The sequence below is a fragment of the Saccopteryx leptura genome, chromosome 2, assembly GCF_036850995.1.
Source record: "Saccopteryx leptura isolate mSacLep1 chromosome 2, mSacLep1_pri_phased_curated, whole genome shotgun sequence".
NCBI classification, from domain to species: domain Eukaryota; kingdom Metazoa; phylum Chordata; class Mammalia; order Chiroptera; family Emballonuridae; genus Saccopteryx; species Saccopteryx leptura.
The window spans coordinates 96,810,939-96,829,903 of record NC_089504.1 but is presented as its reverse complement, the minus strand read 5'-3'; the positions used below and the strand labels follow the sequence as shown (position 1 = coordinate 96,829,903).

General features: G+C 49.4%; 1 protein-coding gene across 1 annotated transcript in view; it reads left to right on the top strand.

Annotated features, from left to right (window-relative positions):
• Positions 1–8,115: 8,115 nt before the first annotated feature.
• The window catches only part of PHF2 (PHD finger protein 2), a 92,407-nt gene continuing 81,557 nt past the window's right edge, over positions 8,116–18,965 (top strand). The window contains exon 1 of the mRNA XM_066368349.1: positions 8,116–8,649. Within this exon, the coding sequence (XP_066224446.1) occupies positions 8,552–8,649 (98 nt within the window). The 5' untranslated portion in view covers positions 8,116–8,551. The remainder of the gene's footprint in view (positions 8,650–18,965) is intronic.

Sequence of the window (18,965 nt, the reverse complement as noted above, 5' to 3'; positions counted from 1 at the left end):
GTTAGCTTCCCTAGCACAGCCTGGGCCACAGACCTCTGGACAGGGCCAAAGCAAGCTGTGCATGAGGCACCTCACCCTGTGCTGTGGGCTGGACTATGTCTCCCAAATTCATGTTGGAGTCCTGACTGCAGTCCCTCAGAATGGGACCTTAAATAGGGTTGTGGCAGGTGTAATTAGGCTGAAGTCATTCCAGAATGGGGTGGGCCCTAATCCAACAGGATTTGTTTCCCTATAAAAAGGGGGAATTTGGGCACAGACAGATACACACAAGGGCACAAAACAACTTTGTGAAGATTGGAGTGATGCTGCCACAAGCCAAGAAACTGCTAGAAGCTAGAGAGTCCTGGAACAGACCCTGCCTAGCACCTCTGGAGGGAGTGAGGCCCTGCTAGCACCTTGATCTCAGACTTCCGCTGGTGGGATAGAGGAAGGTGTCAGGGAGTCTCTTTTGAGGAGTGACCTGAAGGTCAGGTGGGAATTACCCGGGCAGAGCTCAAGGCACTTAAGGGCAGGGGCCTGGACAGACTTGACCTGCTGTGGCAGCTCATGAAGCAAACAGCTGGAGGCACCCTTGGCACACCTAAAATATCACACTGTGCCCACTCCTGGGATTTATGCCTGTCTATCCCTGCAAACATGGCAGACCCCAGTATGGGCTATGGGAAGGTCATTCTGGTCCCAGTTTGCCTGGAAAAGCCTGTTTACATGTGTTCTGGTATTTTATTAACAGCGCCCTTTTGGATAGTAAATTATATGGTCACCCAGCTGGGGAGATTTTGTCTACAAACTCAGTACTTCCAAATACCACAGGGCCATCCTAGAGGTGGTCTACAAGAAAGGGCAAATTTTCATGCCTATAAGGAAAATAAGGCTTCCAGAGTTCCCATGGATTACTGTTTATTTGAATCAGTTCTGTATCAAGCTTGACTGGTCTGGTACCCCAAGAAGGGCCCACTCTTAGAACTCTTTGTATTCTCTAGATGGATTCTTCTGTTATAAAAACACACATCCAGCATTGACCTAGTATCTTTTTTCTGACATTTCCCTCTACCACACAGACAGTTATTGGCTGTCTGTCTTCTGCTCTGGCATACAAGGTCCTTGGAGGTAGAAAATGTGTCTGCCTTGTTCACTGCTCTAAAACCTGCACTAGTTGTACACCAACACATCAGATAACTTAGATGAAATGGACAAATTCCCAGAAACACACAACCTACAAAACTGAATTGTGAAAAAATGGAACATCTCAATAGACCTATTAAGGAGAGTGTAGCAATAATAAAATAACTACCCCAAAAGAGAAAAGCCCAGGACCAGATGGTTTTACTGGTGAATTCACAAATAAAGTTAACACTAGTCCTTCTTAAACATCCTAAAAATTGAAGAGGGAATCCTTCCTAACTCTTTCTATGAAGCTCACATTACCCTGACTGATAGAAAAAGCAGACAAAAACTCTACAAGAAAAAGAAAACTGCAAAACAATATTCCTTATGAACACTGATGCAAAATTCTCAACAAAATACCAGAAAAACATATTTAATAGCATATTAAAAGAAATGTACACCATGACCAAATGAAATTTGTTCCTGAAATGTAGGAATAGTTCAACATCTTTTAAATCAATAAAAATCAGTCAATGTAATCACACTACATTAATAGAATGAAGGGGAAGAAATACATGATCATCTTAATTGATGAAGAAAAAGCATTTGAAAAAATTCAACACCCTTCCATGATAAAAATACTCAACAAAAATAGAATAAAACTTTTCAACATAGTAAAGGCCATATATAAAAAACCCTAAGCAAATTTCATAATGGTGAAAGACTATAGACAACCAAAGAAAAACCTCTTCCCCCTAAAATCAGGAATAAGAAAGAGAAAGATGCCCCACTTCTATCAACAGTATTGGAAGTTTTAGCCAGAGCAATTGGGCAAGAAAAAGAAATAAAAGGTATCCAAATAAGAAACAAAGAAGTAAAATTATTTTCATAGATGACATGATTTTATATAATGTAAAATCATCAAGATTTAGGAACTCTAAAGATTCCACAAAAAACTGCTAGAATTAATAAATTCAGCAAAGTTGTAGGATACTGCATCAACACACACAAAAAAATGAGTTTTGTTTCCACACACACTAAGAATGAACAATCCAAAAAGGAAATTAGGAATATAATTCCATTTACATTACCATCAAAAATATAAAATATTGGCCCTGGCTGGTTGCTCAATGGGTAGAGTATCAGCTTCTCTTCCCTTTCCTCTCCCCCTTCTCTCTTTTTTCCTCTCTCACAGCCAGTGGCTTGATTGGTTTGAGCGTTAGCCCTGGGTGCTGAAGATAGATAGCTCAGCTGGTCTGAGTGTCGGCCTCAGGCACTGAGGATGGCTCCTTTGATTTGAGCATCAGCCCCAGATGGGGGTTGCTGGGTGGATCCCAGTGGGGGTGCATGTAGGAGTCTGTCTATCTCCCCTCCTCTCATTTAAAAAAAACCCAAAACACACACACACACACACACACACACACACACACACACACACACACACACACACATATATATTACATATATATAAATACCTAGGAATAAACTTAACCAAGGAGATGAAAGACTTGTACACCAAAAACTACAAAATATTGCTGAAAGCAATTAAAGAAAACAGAACAAATGGAAATATATCCCATATTTATGAATCATAAAACTATTTAAGATGTCAATACCACCCAAAACCATGTCAGATCCAATGTGATCCCTATCAAAATCTCCATAGCGTTTTTTTGCAGAAATGAAGAAGCCAATCCTCAAATTCATGTGGAACTGTAAGCCAAAACAATCTTGAAAGAGAAGAACAAAGTTGGAGGACTCAGTTCTTGATTTCAAAACTTACTACAAAGCTACCATAGTCAAATGCATCGTACTGGCATAAAAATAGACATACAGGTACAGACCAATGAAATACAATAAGAGAGCCCAGAGATAAACCCTTGTCTATATGGTCATACTATTTTTAACAAGGCTGTCATGACCATTCCACAGGGAAAGGACAGTGTTTGTAACAATTGGTGCTGGGAAAACTGGATATCCATGTGCAAAAGAATGAAGTTGGATTCTTGCCTCACACCATATACAAAAATGAACTCAAAATAGATCAAAGACCTAAATTTAAGAACTGAAACTATAAAACTCTCAAAAAGAAACAGGATGGAGGAGAAGAAAAGATATAGATGGCCAATAAGCTCATAAAAAGATGTCAATGTCACTAATCATTGGAGAAATATAAATCAAAACCACAATGATTATGGAGTTCTAGTGAAACCAAAAAACAAATGAAACAAAAATACCACAATTTTCATTGACAACAGTTCACACAATGGTAGAATGGCTGTCATAAAAAATAAACACACACAAATGAGAAAATAGTGTTGATGAAGATGTGGAGACATGAGAACCCTTGTGCACTGTTGATGGGAATGCAAAAAGGTGCAGCTGCTGTGGGAAACAGTATGTGGTTCCTCAGACAGTTAAAAATAGAACTACTATATGATTTAGCAATTCCACTACTGGGTATATATATGTACACACAAAAGTGAACACAGGGACTTGAACAGATATAGCAGAGTAATTCACTATATCCAAAACGTAGGAACGATCCAAGTATCCATCAACAATGAATGGATAAATCAAATGGGATATACACATACAATATAGGACTACTCAACTTTAAAAAAGCAAGTTCTGACACATGCTAACAACATGGATGAACCTTGAGGACACTAGACTAAGTGAAATAAGCCAGTCATCAAAGGACAAATACTGTGTGATTCCACTTATATGAGGTAGGTAGAGTTGTCAAGGTCATACAGAGAGTAGAATGGTGGTTTCCAGGGGTTAGGGACAGGGGGTGATGAGAAGTTCGTGTTTAGTGGGAACAGTTTCAGTTTGGGAAGATGCTCTGGAGATGGATGATAGTGATGACTGCACAACAATGTGAATGTACTTAATGCCACTAAGCAGTACACTTTGAAATGGTAAATTTTATGGTGTATGTTACAATTAAAAAAAAAATTCCTGTACTAGCATTCAGTGCACTTTGTTGAGTGAGTGACTGGAACATGCTGTTTTCCTTTGGGCAACGTGAACAGGTCTTGGCTTCAGAGGCTCGTGGCTAGATACACAGTACTACAGTTGTGCTTCATTGGTGTGCCAGGGTCAAGGGCAGCTTGGGAGCCCACCCCTTCGCTCCTGCAGCAGGCCAGGCCACTTGGAATGAGTGGTGAGGTCTTGATGCTCAGACTCCTGAATGCTGTGCCCTGGGGAATGGGGCAGACTTGGTGAGTGGATATTGAGGCAAAGGCAAACCACGTGAAGAGGCCACCAAGCTCAGGGCAGCAGAGTTCCAGCTATACCTGTGGCCAGAGAGGATGCCTGGACCTCTGAAGCTACAGGTCCACTTTCTGGGTCCCCCTGGGAAGTTCCCTTTGCTGTACTTCCCTCCTCTGCATGACCTTGCCTGGTTGGTCTAGGCCTCTGCTCCAGGTCACCTCTGTCCACCCCTCAACTTGGGCCAGTGTCCCCAGGACACAGTGGCACCCAGTCCACGAGTACTTCCATATGTATCGCTGTCTCCCTTTACTGCAGTACGAGCTCCACAGGACTTGGAACTGCTCAGTGCTCCACAGGGCTACAAAGTGGATAGCACTGCTGGGCACACAGCAGGTGCTCAATACCTGCTTAAGTAAATGAATGAGACACAGGGGCACATAGGGAAAAGGAAGGCTTTCTGATGAGAGAATAGGGAAGTCATAGGGAGAAGCCCAACTGAGGAGGAGTTTGGGATCCATGAGCAAGGCTTATTTTAGTCCAGTGGTTCACAAAGTGTGCTTCAGGGCGCACTGGTGTGCCTTAGAAGATTTCCAGGTGCGAGCTATGTGGTATTCCAGAGAAGTATGTGCCTGTTTGGGACCAAAAAATCCAACAGGGTTTTTGGAGTTTAGATTTTTGGGGACAGAGGTGTGGGGAATTGGCTTTAAGCTGACAGTCTGCCCAACCCCCCACCTTACTTGCCTGAGTAAGTTGCAAAGGGCTGTTAAGCTGTGGTGCTGGATTGTTTATACTACCCTCCATGTTCCCCAGAAAGACTGGAGGCAAGTTTCTTCTTTGTTTGGTGTAAAGTTAAGATGATATGTATGGTGGGGGTTTTCAGCACTCAACACAATTAAGAGTAAAAAGAGAGGAATTCTTCAATGTATTGACAAGGAAATAAGAGTTTGCCTTTCAAATATATGCCTAAACACTGAAGAAATCCCTAGGACACATCAGGCTCATGTTTCTCATAAACGCAAGAATGAAAAAACTTAACACATTTGTGCCGGGACCTGCTGAATTTACTAAATCTTACTAAGAATATATCTATATATATAAAGAGATAACTTTTTTGTTGTTTTTAAACTTTTAACCCCTTATTTACGAATTCTAAAAAGCATTAACTCAAAAAATGTAACATTAAAATGTTTTTTAACATCAGAATAAATTTAATTCTATTGTATTTATTTTGTTTATCTTACAGCACGGTTGGACTTTATATATATTTTTTAATATTTGACTTAATTATTATAACATACCTCTCAGAAATTTGTATATAATGTGCCTATAACTATTTGTAGGATTTTAAATACTCCCTGACTTCAAAAGTTTGAGAAACACTGTTTTAGTCTATCTAGTCAAGCAGGCAGCCATAGAAGAAGTCTGAATAACAGCAAAGTCTCAGTTGACACTTTCAGATGTAGGCAGACTCTACAAGGTCAGCAATGAATGACTGGGGGTGGGATTACAGACTCCCAGGTTATTTTGTGTGCTTAGGGCAACTTGGGGGTGGTCAAGGGGTGCAGCATTGGTTCTGGTTCTGGATTTAGCCTCGGTCTTGGCTTGCTCCCCCACCACCCCAACCAGCTGACCTCCTTCGTGAGGCATTTAACTCCTCTGAGCCTTAGTTTTCACTTCTGGAAAGGGCAACAATCCTATCCAATTATGACAACTATCTACATACTTATCTCTAAAATGGCAGCACTAACACCTTAGGTGTCAGTGTGAGTGTTGAGTATGTAATCACCACCCAGGGGACATTCTAAGCAGTTGGGTGAGTGCCAGTCTGCATCTGCGAAGAACTAAGTACAGTGCCCTGTACCTACCTCGTGAGCATTTGATAAGTGCTGGGTAACTTTATATTACCATTATGTGTAAATAAGGAAATGGAAGTGTCAGAGATGAGGACTGCCCACAGTCAGGGTGGCTTCCCTGGCACCACAGTGGCTTCCAGAAGTTTTTGGCTTTAGTGGACCACGCATGGGTGGATGTGGACGCTGCTGGTTTGAGTACTTCAGTACTGCGGGAGGGGAAGGTAAGGGCGGGCAGGCTCTATTGGGTCTGCTTGAAGACTCGGCCTGCAGGCTGAGCACTGTTTATCTGCCCTAATTCACTGCAGGGTGTCAATGGATCAATAATTATTCCCTTTTCAGGGCCATTCTGGTAGGCTCTAGGAGGAATAACTCAGGAGGGGAGGGTAACAGCTGGAATTCAGGTAGGAAGGTCTTGGCTTCAAACCTTGAGCAGCTCACCAAAGTATAAAAGGGTGAGGGGAAAGCTTATCCCTCTCCCAGCTTACCCTTTCTCCAGCTTCTTTTTCTCACTCTCACCTTGCTCATGCTTGACCCTTCCAGCTAAGGCACTGCTGAGGTTGTGGTCCAGGAGTCACCTGTTGGGGGAGGATGGCTGACTATGTGAGGGCAGATTTTGACGCAATTAGGAATGAGGACTTCAACTGAGCTGCTTGCAAGTGGAGCAAGTGGCCCTTAGAGGCCGCTGGCTGCAGCTGAGGGCCTGTCAAGGATACCGCTGTGAGGTGGTCTGGACCAGACTTCCGGGCCCAGGTCTGTAATTCTGAGTTTGCAGTGGCCAAGACAGAACAGTGAGAGGGAGCACATATACAGGTTTCTTACTCCAGTTTAGGAGCCCACTCTGCTCTGGCTCCCTGAGATGAGCATGGAGAACACAGCGTGCAGTAGCTGGGAGGGGCAGGAAGGGGCTGCCAAGGGATGCTTTGAGAAAAGATCCCTGCCAGCTGAGGGCCCACCCATACAGGCCCAAGACCCTGACCAGCCAGGTGAAGAGGGTGGACTACTTCAGGGCAAAGGCTAGGGTCCCCAGAGTATGGTTACAGCACCTCTACACCCTCCCTCCCCAGCCACCAGTGGGGCTCAGTTATTTGGGACACAAACAGGAGGTTGAGGACCTCCTGCTGTCCCCGCCCCTTAGGTCACCCAGGCCCTGGGGGCTCTGACCAGTGTTCGCTGGCAGCTCAATTTTAGATGATCGCTCTTTTTACAGAGCTGACATGTGCCAATGCTCCTGGGACCCTGAGTTCTGTCCTCCTCTTGGGCCATGCATCAGGGAAGTCCAGAAGTAGTACAAGGTAGGGCAGGGTGTCCCCAGACAGGAATGCGGGGTGGGGGGGGGGAGGCAGGAGCAAAGGGAGCAGGAAAGAAGGCATTGGAGAAACCTCCTGCCCACTGCTGGGTCAGACCAAAGTTAGAGACAAGTAGTCTCTCCTCTACTTTCTCAATAGAAAGGGCATCCAGTGGGGATCTCGCCAGGCACTCAAGGGTTTCCTGTACCCCCAACCCACCTTCTCACCTCCACCCCGTGTCCCCGCCCCCTTCTCTCCATCCCAACGTTCTTCCCCACATACCCTGGCCCACTTTTCCCTGGCACGGTACCCTGTCCGCCTTCTCCTCAGGAAGTCTCCAAGGGTCTATTTCTCCCCCACCCTTTCCTTCCCCCGTGGGTCCCCGGGCGCACTTTCTCTCCTGGAGGGTCCCCCAGCTCACCTTCTCTCCTGGGGAGATCCCCAGGCCTACCTTCTGCCCTGGCAAATCTCCAAGCCCACCTTCTCCCCCTTCCCAGGGGTCCCGGTCCCACCGTTTCCCCCGGACGAGTCCCCAGGCCCCCTTTCTCTTCTCCGGCTTCCCGGCCCATCTTCTCCCTCGGAGGGGTCCCCAGCCCACCTGTCCCCTGTAAGGGTCCTCAGGCCCACCTTCTCCCCTGCAGGTTCCGGACCCATCTTCTCCCCGGCAGGTCCCCGGCCCGCCTTCCCTGCGGTCCCCGGCCCGCCTTCCCGCGGCGGGAGCGGCGGCCAGGCCGCGGGCGGAGGCGGCGCCACCCGGGGCGCTGACGTAGAGGCCGCTCGGCGGCCGGGGGTCCCTTCGGTGGGGCCGCGGCTCCCCGCCCGCCCGCCGCCCCCGCGCGTCCATTCCCTTTTGTGTCCCGCGCGCGGGCCCCGCGCACACTCGCGCCCTGCGCCCCCGGGCCGGCGGGCGGCTCCCGTGGCCTGCGCGCGCCCCGCTTTGTGTGGACGCGCCGCGGGTGCGCGCGGGCTGTCGTGCGCCCCCGGCCCGTCCCCGGCCCCGGCCCCGGCCCGCCCGGCCCCCGCCCGGCCCGGCCCGCCCGGCCCGACCCGGAGCGCAGCGCGGGCGGCGGGCGAGCGGGCGGCGCGAACATGGCGACGGTGCCGGTGTACTGCGTCTGCCGGCTGCCCTACGATGTTACCCGCTTCATGATCGAGTGCGACGCCTGCAAGGACTGGTTCCACGGCAGGTGAGCGTGGTCCGGCCCCCGGCCCCGGCCCCGGCTCCTCGGCCCGGCCCGTGCGCCGCAGGCCCGGCCCCGCCGCCGCCGGCCGCGCGCCCTTTTGTGCCCGGGGCGGGGGCCAGGCCTGCGGGCGCCCCTCGCCGCCGCGCACAAAGCGGGCCTGGGGGCCGGGAGACGGGCGGGAGTCGGGGCGCCGGCTGCCTGGCGGCTGACCGCGGGCTCAGGCCGGCTCCGAGGCCCAGGCCGGCCACTGCCTCCCCCGCGAAGTTGCAGGAACTTTCCCCGCGCGGCCCGGGGAGGCGCGAGCCGCGGGCTCGGACGCCGGCGGGGCTTGGCTGACGCGGACCCGGGGAGGGGGCGGCTGGCGCGCCCACCCTGCTCCGCGGCTGGAGCTCCCGGGCCTCGTTTTAGCCGCGGGACCCCTGCCCGGCCCTACGGGCTCCTGGACCCGGCGGCCTGCTCGTCCCTGGTTGGGAGTGGGTGACAGAACGCTGTCTGTGCGGGTGGGGGTGTTGTGGCTTTGCTGCCTCCTCCCTGGCCGGCACCTTTCCCCTTACTCCTCTTGTCTGCTCCAGACAGGGACACCCAGGTTTTGACTTGAACCTTATGCTCTCTGAGGAAGATAGGGTTGAGGAGGTGAAGTTTATCCCTTGCCCATGGCCATGACCTGGCCCTGCGCCTAGTTTTCAAAAGCCGAGGTCCCTTCCCATCCAGAAGTTAATGGAGGGGAGGAAGAGGAGGCAGCACTGCTGCCCAAACTGCTCCAACAGGTTTTCATGTGTTTGGGCCTGGGCAGGAAGGGCTAGGGGCTGGCCAGGGCTGTATGCCCTCTGAGACCGCCAGGAACAGGGCTCTGGGCAAGAGAGGACTATGTGCTAGTGGGTGGTCCCTGATCCCCGAACGTGAAACTATGTTTAAACATTGGCTGCGGGGTCTAGTCCTGCCAGTTCACATGTGCAGAGCCAGGCAGCCAGATGTAACAGGGCCTGTTCAGACTGATCAGCACCAGGCCTGAATCCCTGTGACAGGGACCCTAGTGAGGAGAGGAGCAGGGATACCTACTGAAATCTCCTGGGCCTCCCAGGCTACCTTCCTGCCGGTGTCCAGGGCTAGAGAGACTGCCCCCTCCCCAGAGCATCAGAGCCTGGGGTGTGAACTCTGGGCTATGCACACCCACCAGTTGGCATCCTCTCAAAGTCCATAGTCAGACCAAGGGTGAGAGCTGCCATATGATCCCTCACATCTCTACATCCCTTCAGTTTCAGAGAAGCTGAGAAGGTGGCCCTCAGTGCCCTCTCCCTCCTCCCTACCCCAACTGGGGACTGCAGAGCTCCCAGGGTGCCCAGGTTGGGGGCAGTGTGAAGGCCTGGGTGGACTTTTGTCTGGCTGGTCAGGGGCCCTCTCCAATGCACTGGGAAGGCAAGGCCAGGTCTGAGGTAGACTTTGCAATAGGGAAGGCAGGGGATTGTGGCTGGCGGCTGGCCTGAGGGGCTGGTGGCATTTGCTGGATTGTCCTGGGTTGAGGCCAGGATAGATATAAGTCCTGACACCTTAACAGGGCTGTTTTAGGGAGGCTTTATCTCATTATTTCTGGCCTGAGGTCTTTGATTTGATCCCACACAAGCACAGATTATTTGATCAGCACAGATTCATGTCCACTTATGTGGATTGGCCTTGGGACCTGAAAGGGACCCCCCCCCCCCACCAGAGGGGGCACATCTTCTGTACATCTCATTAAGGGTCACTTGCAGGAGTGAACCCTGAGACTAGCCTGCCTCCTGGGGTCCTCCACCCCTCCACCCACAGCAGAGCCCTAACAGTCCTAGACCAGGAAGGTGTGTGACATGATCCTGTGTTTCCTCATCTCTAGATATTCCTGGATGACCCTCTGCTCTGTCCAGAGCCACTTACCAACTGTACTGTTTTTTACTTAGTATTCAACAGCTCAACTCACTTCTTAAAAGTTTGAATACTTTGTAACTTTTTATTTAGAGAGAATTTTAGACTTACAGAAGAGTTACAAAAATGGTACAGTTTCCCCATGTCCCATCTCTCCTGAAGTTAAAGTCTCACTAGATCATGGTGCGAGCATGGAAACTGAGGTAGAAACCCAGGGCAGTATGTATCCAGACTACAGGCCTCAGTGGGTTTATTTCACCAGGTTTCCCCCTAACTGTCCATTTCCTGTTCCAGGGCCCACAGTGCCTTTCACATCCATGTCTCCTTACTCTCTGGAATATTTCCTTTAGAAGGAAGCTTTGTATCATTCCCTGAAGTGGGACTTTAGTATCATTTGCCATAAATAGTACCTGTAAGAATAAGGGTAACTCTTAAAGTAACAGGCTCTTCTTGTCCTACCTATGGTCCACCACGTCTCTCCAGCATACCACATTTTGGGGGGAGGTTAGAAAGGGGGCTCTGAGGTTACCCACATCCATGCCAGTGGAGCATGCCAGCCAAGAACATGGTTGTGGCAGCTCTTTTGTAGGGGCAAAGCCTGTGCCCATGGTACAACCCCTTTAGCACCCAAGTGCCCCTGCCCAGGTTCCCTGGGGAGGCCTCTGCGCTGGGTGGGCTAGAAGTATGGTCAGTCAGGAAGCCAGGAGTCCATGTTCCACCCCATCTTCACTGGGGCTGGTCACTCTTGAGTCAGGGCACCTTGTCAGCCCATCTAGCCATCATGAGCTTTGACTGGGCCTCACCTGGGAGTTGGCTTTGACTGGGAAGGGATGGATTTTGTTGCTAGTCACCTCGAGAGCTGTTTCGTTTGTGTGTTTAGTAGGGAAGTGTGGCACCACATCAGCCTTAGGGAACTCCCTCCCCAATTAGGATGCCACAGAGCCACTTGGGCCAAGCACTGGACAGCTTCTTCTGTCTTCCACCAGACCCCCTGCCCATGGTGAGGTGTCTGGCCTCTGTGGACCAGTCGCTCTAAGACATGACCCAGGTGGCTTCTCTTGTTACTATCCTGATATGAAAAGTATCTGTCTCTGGGAACAGGCATGTTTCTGTTAAAGCATCAGACATCCTAAAGCTCCCTCCCTGGCCCTCTTTCAGTCAGTCGCCTGTTCTGTTGAGTGTGAAGGGCTTTTGGAGGCAAGTCAGTAAAATTGATTTTAAAGAGTTTGAAAGCTGAAGTTGCTGTGTAAGTCCTTCGGTGACAAGTTTCACTTATTACTCGGAAAACATTTATGGGGCACATGTGCTGTGTAGGCTGCCCGATGGGCTGTGGGGTCCCTGAGATAACAGGGTCCATCCCTTGTCTCTTGTGGAAGTGAGACTTGTTGACTGGGAGTTCCAAGCCTGCCTGTGGCCCCCTGTCCAAGTCGTGAGGAAGAGTGGTGGGGGTAGAAAGTGGGGGTAGGCGAGGAGGTCCCATTAGGGACAATGTGCAGTGTGGCTGGAAGGCAGGAGCCATGTTAGAGGCTCTGAGGAAAGGAGTGGCGGGAGGGGACTAGGATTTTGCAGGGTCCCTTTGGTTGCCATGGGGACAGTTGGTGGGTGGCAAAGGTAAGGGTGAGAGCCACTCCAGGTGAAAGATTCTGGGTAGGCCGGGGGTGGAGGGGACTAGGGTGGTGAGAAGGGGCCAGGTTCTGGCATGGACCCCCTCCAATCCCTGTGTGTTCATCCATGTGTCTGGGCTCTGCTTGCCCTCCTTGCCAGGGCCCTGTCTCTGTGCCCATTGCCTCCCCAGGGCTTGTCAGCCTTTCTGGGATCTTGCAGCACCCCCACTCTACCCAGCCTTAAGATTCTTGGGGGAGAGGCACAACTGGAGGTCCTTGGCTTTCATAGAGGCCTGGTGACACAGTGGGGCTCATGGCCAGCTCTGTTGGCCAGCATAGCATGTATGTGCTTGGAGGGAAAGGAGGGCCCACCAGGGGTCAAGCTTCAGCATTACAATCTGGGTGATCAGATCTGACAGTTAAATCCTAGAACCTGAGATTCCTAAATACCAGGGGAAGGGCCATCCACACGAAGATGGAATTGTGGCCTGGTTGATGTGTTGAGAGATAACAGTCATTTTAAAACAAAGAATTCTTACTGTGTAAGTTTAAGAAGTTCTGGAGGAGGTGGGAAAAATGCCAACTTCTAGAGGGCAGAGCAGAGGTGCCCTGTCCATTTGCCCTTTCCAAGTGAGGTGAGTTCGAGTTAGGTTCTTTATAATTGCCAGACTGTGTGCTTTCATTGACAATATTGGGCTAGAAATGTGCTTGATGGGAACCTTTCCACTGCAGCCCACATTTATGTGGGGCCACTTGGGCTGAGGTGTGGCTGCTGATGCCCTGAATTGGGGCAAAGGTTTGGGGATCTGGGTATGGACCCTGCCACCCCAGGCACCCTCTCCTCTGGGGCCATCCCCTCGCCTCCGTGTTTGTGGCACCTGGCCACAGGGCAGGCCTTATTCTCAAAGAATGTGGAGATTTGCTGTTGGGAGTGAGTATTGGCCAGAAAAGAACGTTCCACACTGAATGTGCTGGAAGAATCTAACTCCTGAATTCTGTGGGAAAAGCAGAGTGGTCACTTGGCTTCTGAATGATTGATATGATAATAGTGCTGCAGGGCTCACACTGGGGCTGGCCTTTCTGGCCTCAGGGTCTACTGACGGTCATCCTCTTATTGGTTCTCACAGTGACCTGGGTGGTAGGCCGGGTGGGCCATGGTGTCCTCCCTTCTAGCAAAGAGGGGGAGTCCTGCCTCCTCACCCTCTGGAGGTAGAAACTCCTCTGCCACGGTTCAGGGGCAGGGATGGTGTCTGGCTTAAGTTATTCTGGCACAAGGGCCTGAGAAAATACCAGGTGCTGACAATGCCATTCGTGTGCATGGTTCCACAAATAATGTGAATGGAAACATCTTTACAGCAGGAAGGTGACATGCAGTGCCAGGTGAGAAAGTGAGGCTCTCTATAGTGCCATCTGTGTCTCTGGTGTGCCCAGCGTCCTGCCAGCCTCTCATTGTATCTCCATCTATTCACCTCTCCTCTTGCTCCACTGTCATTCCCTGCTGCTGCCTGCCTTGCTTCTCAGCTTTTTGACTTTGTGGGTGAACCTAACCGTGGAATGGGCTTGGCCCTGTGCTTTAAGTGTTTAGTGTCTGGCCTAACTGGTGGTGGCACAGTGGGTAGAGCATTGACCTGGAATGCTGAAGTTCCAGGTTGGAAATCCTGAAGTCGCCAGCTTGAGTACAGGCTCACCAGCTTGCACTCAGGGTCACTGGCTTGCATGTGGGGTCATTCAAATGATCCCATGGTCACTGGTTTGTGCCTGAGGTTGCTGGCTTGAACCCAAGGCTGCTGGCTTGAGCAAGGGGTCACTGGCTTGGTTGTAGCCCCCAGGTCAAGGCACGTATGAAAGCAATCAGTGAACAACTAAAGTGACACAACTAAGAGTTGATGCTTCTCATCTCTCTCCCTTCTTGTCTGTCTGTCTCACTTAAAAAAAAAAAGTTTAGTGTCTTTTCATTTCTTTTCAAAGTGGTGGATCATCCATGGAAAAACATAGAATTCCAATCAGTGCCTGGCTTTGACCTCAAAACGTGAAAACTGAAGGTCCTTGAGGTGTTTGTCCTGGCAAGTGGAGAAACCAGCCTTTTATCTCTTTTTAAAAAAATTGGGGTGAGCCCTGACTGGACAGCTTGGTTGGTTAGAGCGTCGTTCCGATACTCAGAGGTGGTGGGTTCCATCCCTGGTCAGGGCACATATAGGAACAGATCGATGTTTCTATCTGTCTCTCTCTCCCTCCTCTCCCCCTTAAAAAAAGTCAATAAATAAAGTTTTAAAAATTGAGGTGAAATTCACATACCATGAAATTATCCATTTTAAAGTGTACAGTTTATGGCATTTAGTGCATTCAAAGTATTATGCAACCATGACTTCTATCTAGTTCCTAAACATTTTTATCACCCCAAAAGAATACCCTAAACCCATCAAACAACAGCTTTCTATCCTCTTTCCCACAGCCCTGGACGACTATCTGTTTAGTGTCCCTATAGAGTTATCTATTCTGGACATTTTATATGAATGGAATCATACAATGTGAAACCTTTTGTGTCTGGCTTCTTTCACTTAGCATAATGTTTTTTAGGTTTCTCCATGTTGTAACATGTATCAGAAGTTCATTAATTATTTTTTTTTGTGGTAGAATAATACTCCATTGTATGGGTAGACCACAGTTTATGTATCGATTCACGTGTTCATGGATATTAGGGCTTTTTCCACCTATGGCTATTGTCGATAGTGCTGCCATGAACATTCACATGCAAATATTTGTTTGAAGACCTCTTTTCAATTCTTTTTTTTTTTTTTTTTTTGTATTTTTCTGAAGCTGGAAACGGGGAGAGACAGTCAGACAGACTCCTGCATGCACCCGACCGGGATCCACCCGGCACGCCCACCAGGGGCGATGCTCTGCCCACCAGGGGGCGATGCTCTGCCCCTCCGGGGCGTCGCTCTGCTGCGACCAGAGCCACTCTAGCGCCCGGGGCAGAGGCCAAGGAGCCATCCCCAGCGCCCGGGCCATCCTTGCTCCAACGGAGCCTTGGCTGCGGGAGGGGAAGAGAGAGACAGAGAGGAAGGAGGGGGGGGAGTGGAGAAGCAAATGGGCGCTTCTCCTATGTGCCCTGGCCGGGAATCGAACCCGGGTCCCCCGCATGCCAGGCCGACGCTGAGCCAACCGGCCAGGGCCAGACCTCTTTTCAATTCTTTTAGGGATTGTTGGGTCATATGATCATTACCTTTTTGAGAATTTTACAGCATTTTACATTCTTAACCACCAATGTAGGAGTGATCTGATTTCTTCCGATCCTCACCAATACTTGTCATTTTCCATTTTAAAAATGATAGCCATCCTGTTTGTGTGAGGTAGTATCACATTATGGTTTTTACCTGCATTTTCCTAATGATTAATGATGTTGAACATGTTTTCATGTGCTTGCTGTCCATTTGTGTATCTTCTTTGGAGAAATGTCTATTGAAACACTTTGCCCATTTGTAAATTGGTTTATTTGCCTTTTTATTTTTGAATTATAAGTGTTCTTTACATAGTCTAGAAACTAGATTCTTATCAGATATGTGATTTATAAATATTTTCCCATTTGTTGGTTGTCTTTTCACTTTTGTGGTAATGTCCATTGATGCATAAAAGTTTTACATTTTACTTTTTCCTTAGTTGCTTACGCTCTTGGTGTAAAATCTAAGAATTCATTGCCAAACCCAAGGTCATGACAGTTTACTTCTTTGCTTTTTTTTCTAAGAGTTTTATTGTTTTAGCTCTTATATTTAGTTTTTAAAATTTATTTTCAGTTAATTTTTGTATGTGATTTGAGGTAGGATCCAACCTCATTTATTCGCATGTGGATATCCGGTTGCCCGAACACCATTGTTGAAAAGAATATTCTTTCCCTTTTGAAATTTTGGTGGCTTTGTTGAAAGTCGTTTGACCATCCGTATAAGCCCGGGACTCTACTCTGTTCCATTGGTCTGTATGTCTCTCCTGTGCCAGTACCACGTTGTCTCAACTACTGTAGCTTTGTAGTAAGCTTTGAAATGAAGAAGTGTGACACCTCCAGCTTTTTAAAATATATTATTTTGGCTTTTTGGGGCTTCTTACAGTTCGCTATACATTTGAGGATTGCCTTCTCCACTTCTACAAAATAGGCTGATGGAATTTTGATGGGGATCACATTGAAGATCGCATTGTAGATTATGTGGGGTGGTAGTGACATGTTAACAATAGTATGTCTTCTGATCCATGAGCATGGGATGCCTATTTATTTAGGTTTAGGTCTTTGAGTTTTTTCACCAATGTGTTGTAGTTTTCATTGCTTGAGTCTTTCATGCCTTAAGTTTATTTTCTAGGTATTTTATTCCTTTGAATGCAGTTATAAATGGGATCATTTTTGATATTTCCTTTTTGGATTGTTTATTGCTGGCACTTTTACCCTTTTTTTGTTGTTTGTTTTAAGATTTTATTTATTGATATCAGAGAGAGGAGAGAGAAAGGTGGGGTGGGGCAGAAGCAGGAAGCATCAACTCGTAGTTGCTTCTCATCTGTGCCTTGACTGGGCAAGCTCAGGGCCTCAAACCAGCAACCTCAGCATTCCAGGTCAATGCTTTATCCACTGCGCCACCACAGGTCAGGCATACTTTTGCTCTTATTAAAAAAACATCACCTTTTAATGTGTGGTGACTGATTTTCCAGAACCAGACAGGTGCAGGGTGCAGGTGTTTGTGTACATGCTGGGGTGTGCACACATTCAGCTGCGTGTCTGTAGACGCTATGTGACCAGAGTGTGTCTGCATGCCTGGGGGAGGGGTACTGCTTTCCTTTTTAACCTGAGTATTTATTGAGCCTTGCCTCTGTTATATCCTGGGCTAGGGATTTTCCCTACACATGTGAGGGGCTCCTTGTATTGTATGAGGGTGTCAATCTCTTTCACCCTAATTATAATATTAAGAAAGCCATGATGTGGTGGATCAGGGACCACTGCCGGGTGTGTTGCATGTGACTTTTCTACTTCCCACTGCCCCTGGGGGCTTGGTGGTAGATGGTTGTTGTGGTTGGGAGGACCAGCAAACTGAGGCTGGAGAGATCAGCTTGCAGAGATCAACAGGACAACATGATGGGCTGGATGGCAGTGGTGTGTCTGTCCCAGAACTACCCCACTAGCGCCCTTTCGCTGGTGAGACTGATGGGGAAGTGCCAGGGACCCCAGCAGGCAGGCGAGTCCCAGCATCCCAAGCCTGCAGGATGGGCCAGCACTGGCCCCTGGGCTGAGTTGTGTTCCTAAGGAAGATTTGGGTGGCCTCTGTCTGTGTGCAGCCCAGGCTGGGTACCGTGCGCGGGGTGCCATTTTCTGCTTCAGGCAGAGATGCACAGCAAACCTCATTTCTTCTTATGAGACACACTGTGAGTTGAGCACGAGTCCCACGGTGCTGGACAGTGAAACAGTGTGAATATCCAGATGGGCCTTGGAGAGCTCTGAGCCCCATTAGTGCCAACTCCTGGGGCAGCCAGACTCAGCTTGGTTCCCCGACCGCCTCCGCCCTCATAGCCACAATCCCAGACGAACATGTGAGTAGCCCATAGCCTAGTTTTATGAACTCTGGTACTTGAAGATCTTGTTACTTTTCAACTTTGCCCCTTGTTTTACTTTCCCCTTAGAAACCTCCTTAAGGTAGAGTATGGGTGCAAGTCTCCAGGAAACTGAGCTGAGCAGGAAGGGCAGTGAGAACGTGGAATGTGAGTGTGGCCCAGCAGGACGCAGGGCCCTTCCCTGCCCAGGACTCATCTCCTGTGCTGACCTTCCTTTGGCTGGAGAGATGACACCGATATGGGGACTCAGGCTCCATTTTCCTGCAGGAGAGACTGAGGCATGGGTTCTGGTGCAAGGTGACACTTAGCATCCTGAAAAAAATCCAGACTACAGCCTGATCCAGTCTGCCTCCCAGATGAACAGGGTGGGGGGGCTGGTGGGGCTTCCCGAGAGCTTCCCAGACCCTGTGGTACCCCATGAAGCAGCGCAGGGGTTCATGTTGGAAGGAGGTGGGTTCTCCCTAAATTTCCTTCTGCCTATGTTTGTGAAACTTGGAGAATTAGTTGCCCTTGGTGCTTGTGAGAGCCTCTTTCCTAGAATTCCTCACAACTCTGGCTAATTCCTCTGGCTAATCTCTTCCCAGCTGTTTGGAGGGGCAGCTCATAGAGAAAGAGGAGGGGCGTTTCCTGCCACTTGTTGCACCCAGCACCAGGCACTTTCTGTCGTCCCCGCCTCTTCCCTCAGCAGCTCCTAAGGGCACTGTGCATGGGTCTGCTGAGGAGGACCTGTCTGGGAGAGGGCCAGCAGCTGGCCTGGGTCACCAGCTGATAACTGGTCCAACAGGCTTTGCCCAGATCTGGGGAGCCTCCCTGCTCCACTCTTCAATCCAACCATAGTGAGCAGCCATGGCTGTTTTGTGCTGTTCCTGGTTGTGCGTGCATACCGTGCTCATATTCAAGGCCAGAGTGGCTGGGAATCCCCAGTCTCAGGAGGCCAGGGCGTTGCACACAGCCCGCAATGGGAGTCATGGGGGTGGTGCCTCGCCTGCCAAGTGAGGGAGCCCATCAGTCTGTCCAGCTAAGCACCTTGGGGTGCTAGGCTCCGGTCTTAGCATCTGGATCCAGACCGAGGAAGGTGCTGTGTCCCCAGGCAGCACATGCCAGCGGCCTGCCAGAGAGACTGAGGCCTGGGGTTCTGGTGCGTCAGGGCAGTGGACACCGGTGACTCAGAACGCGTTGTGCAGGAGGGCAGATGTGGAGATGCACCTGGGCTGTAGGCCAGGAGTGGGAGTT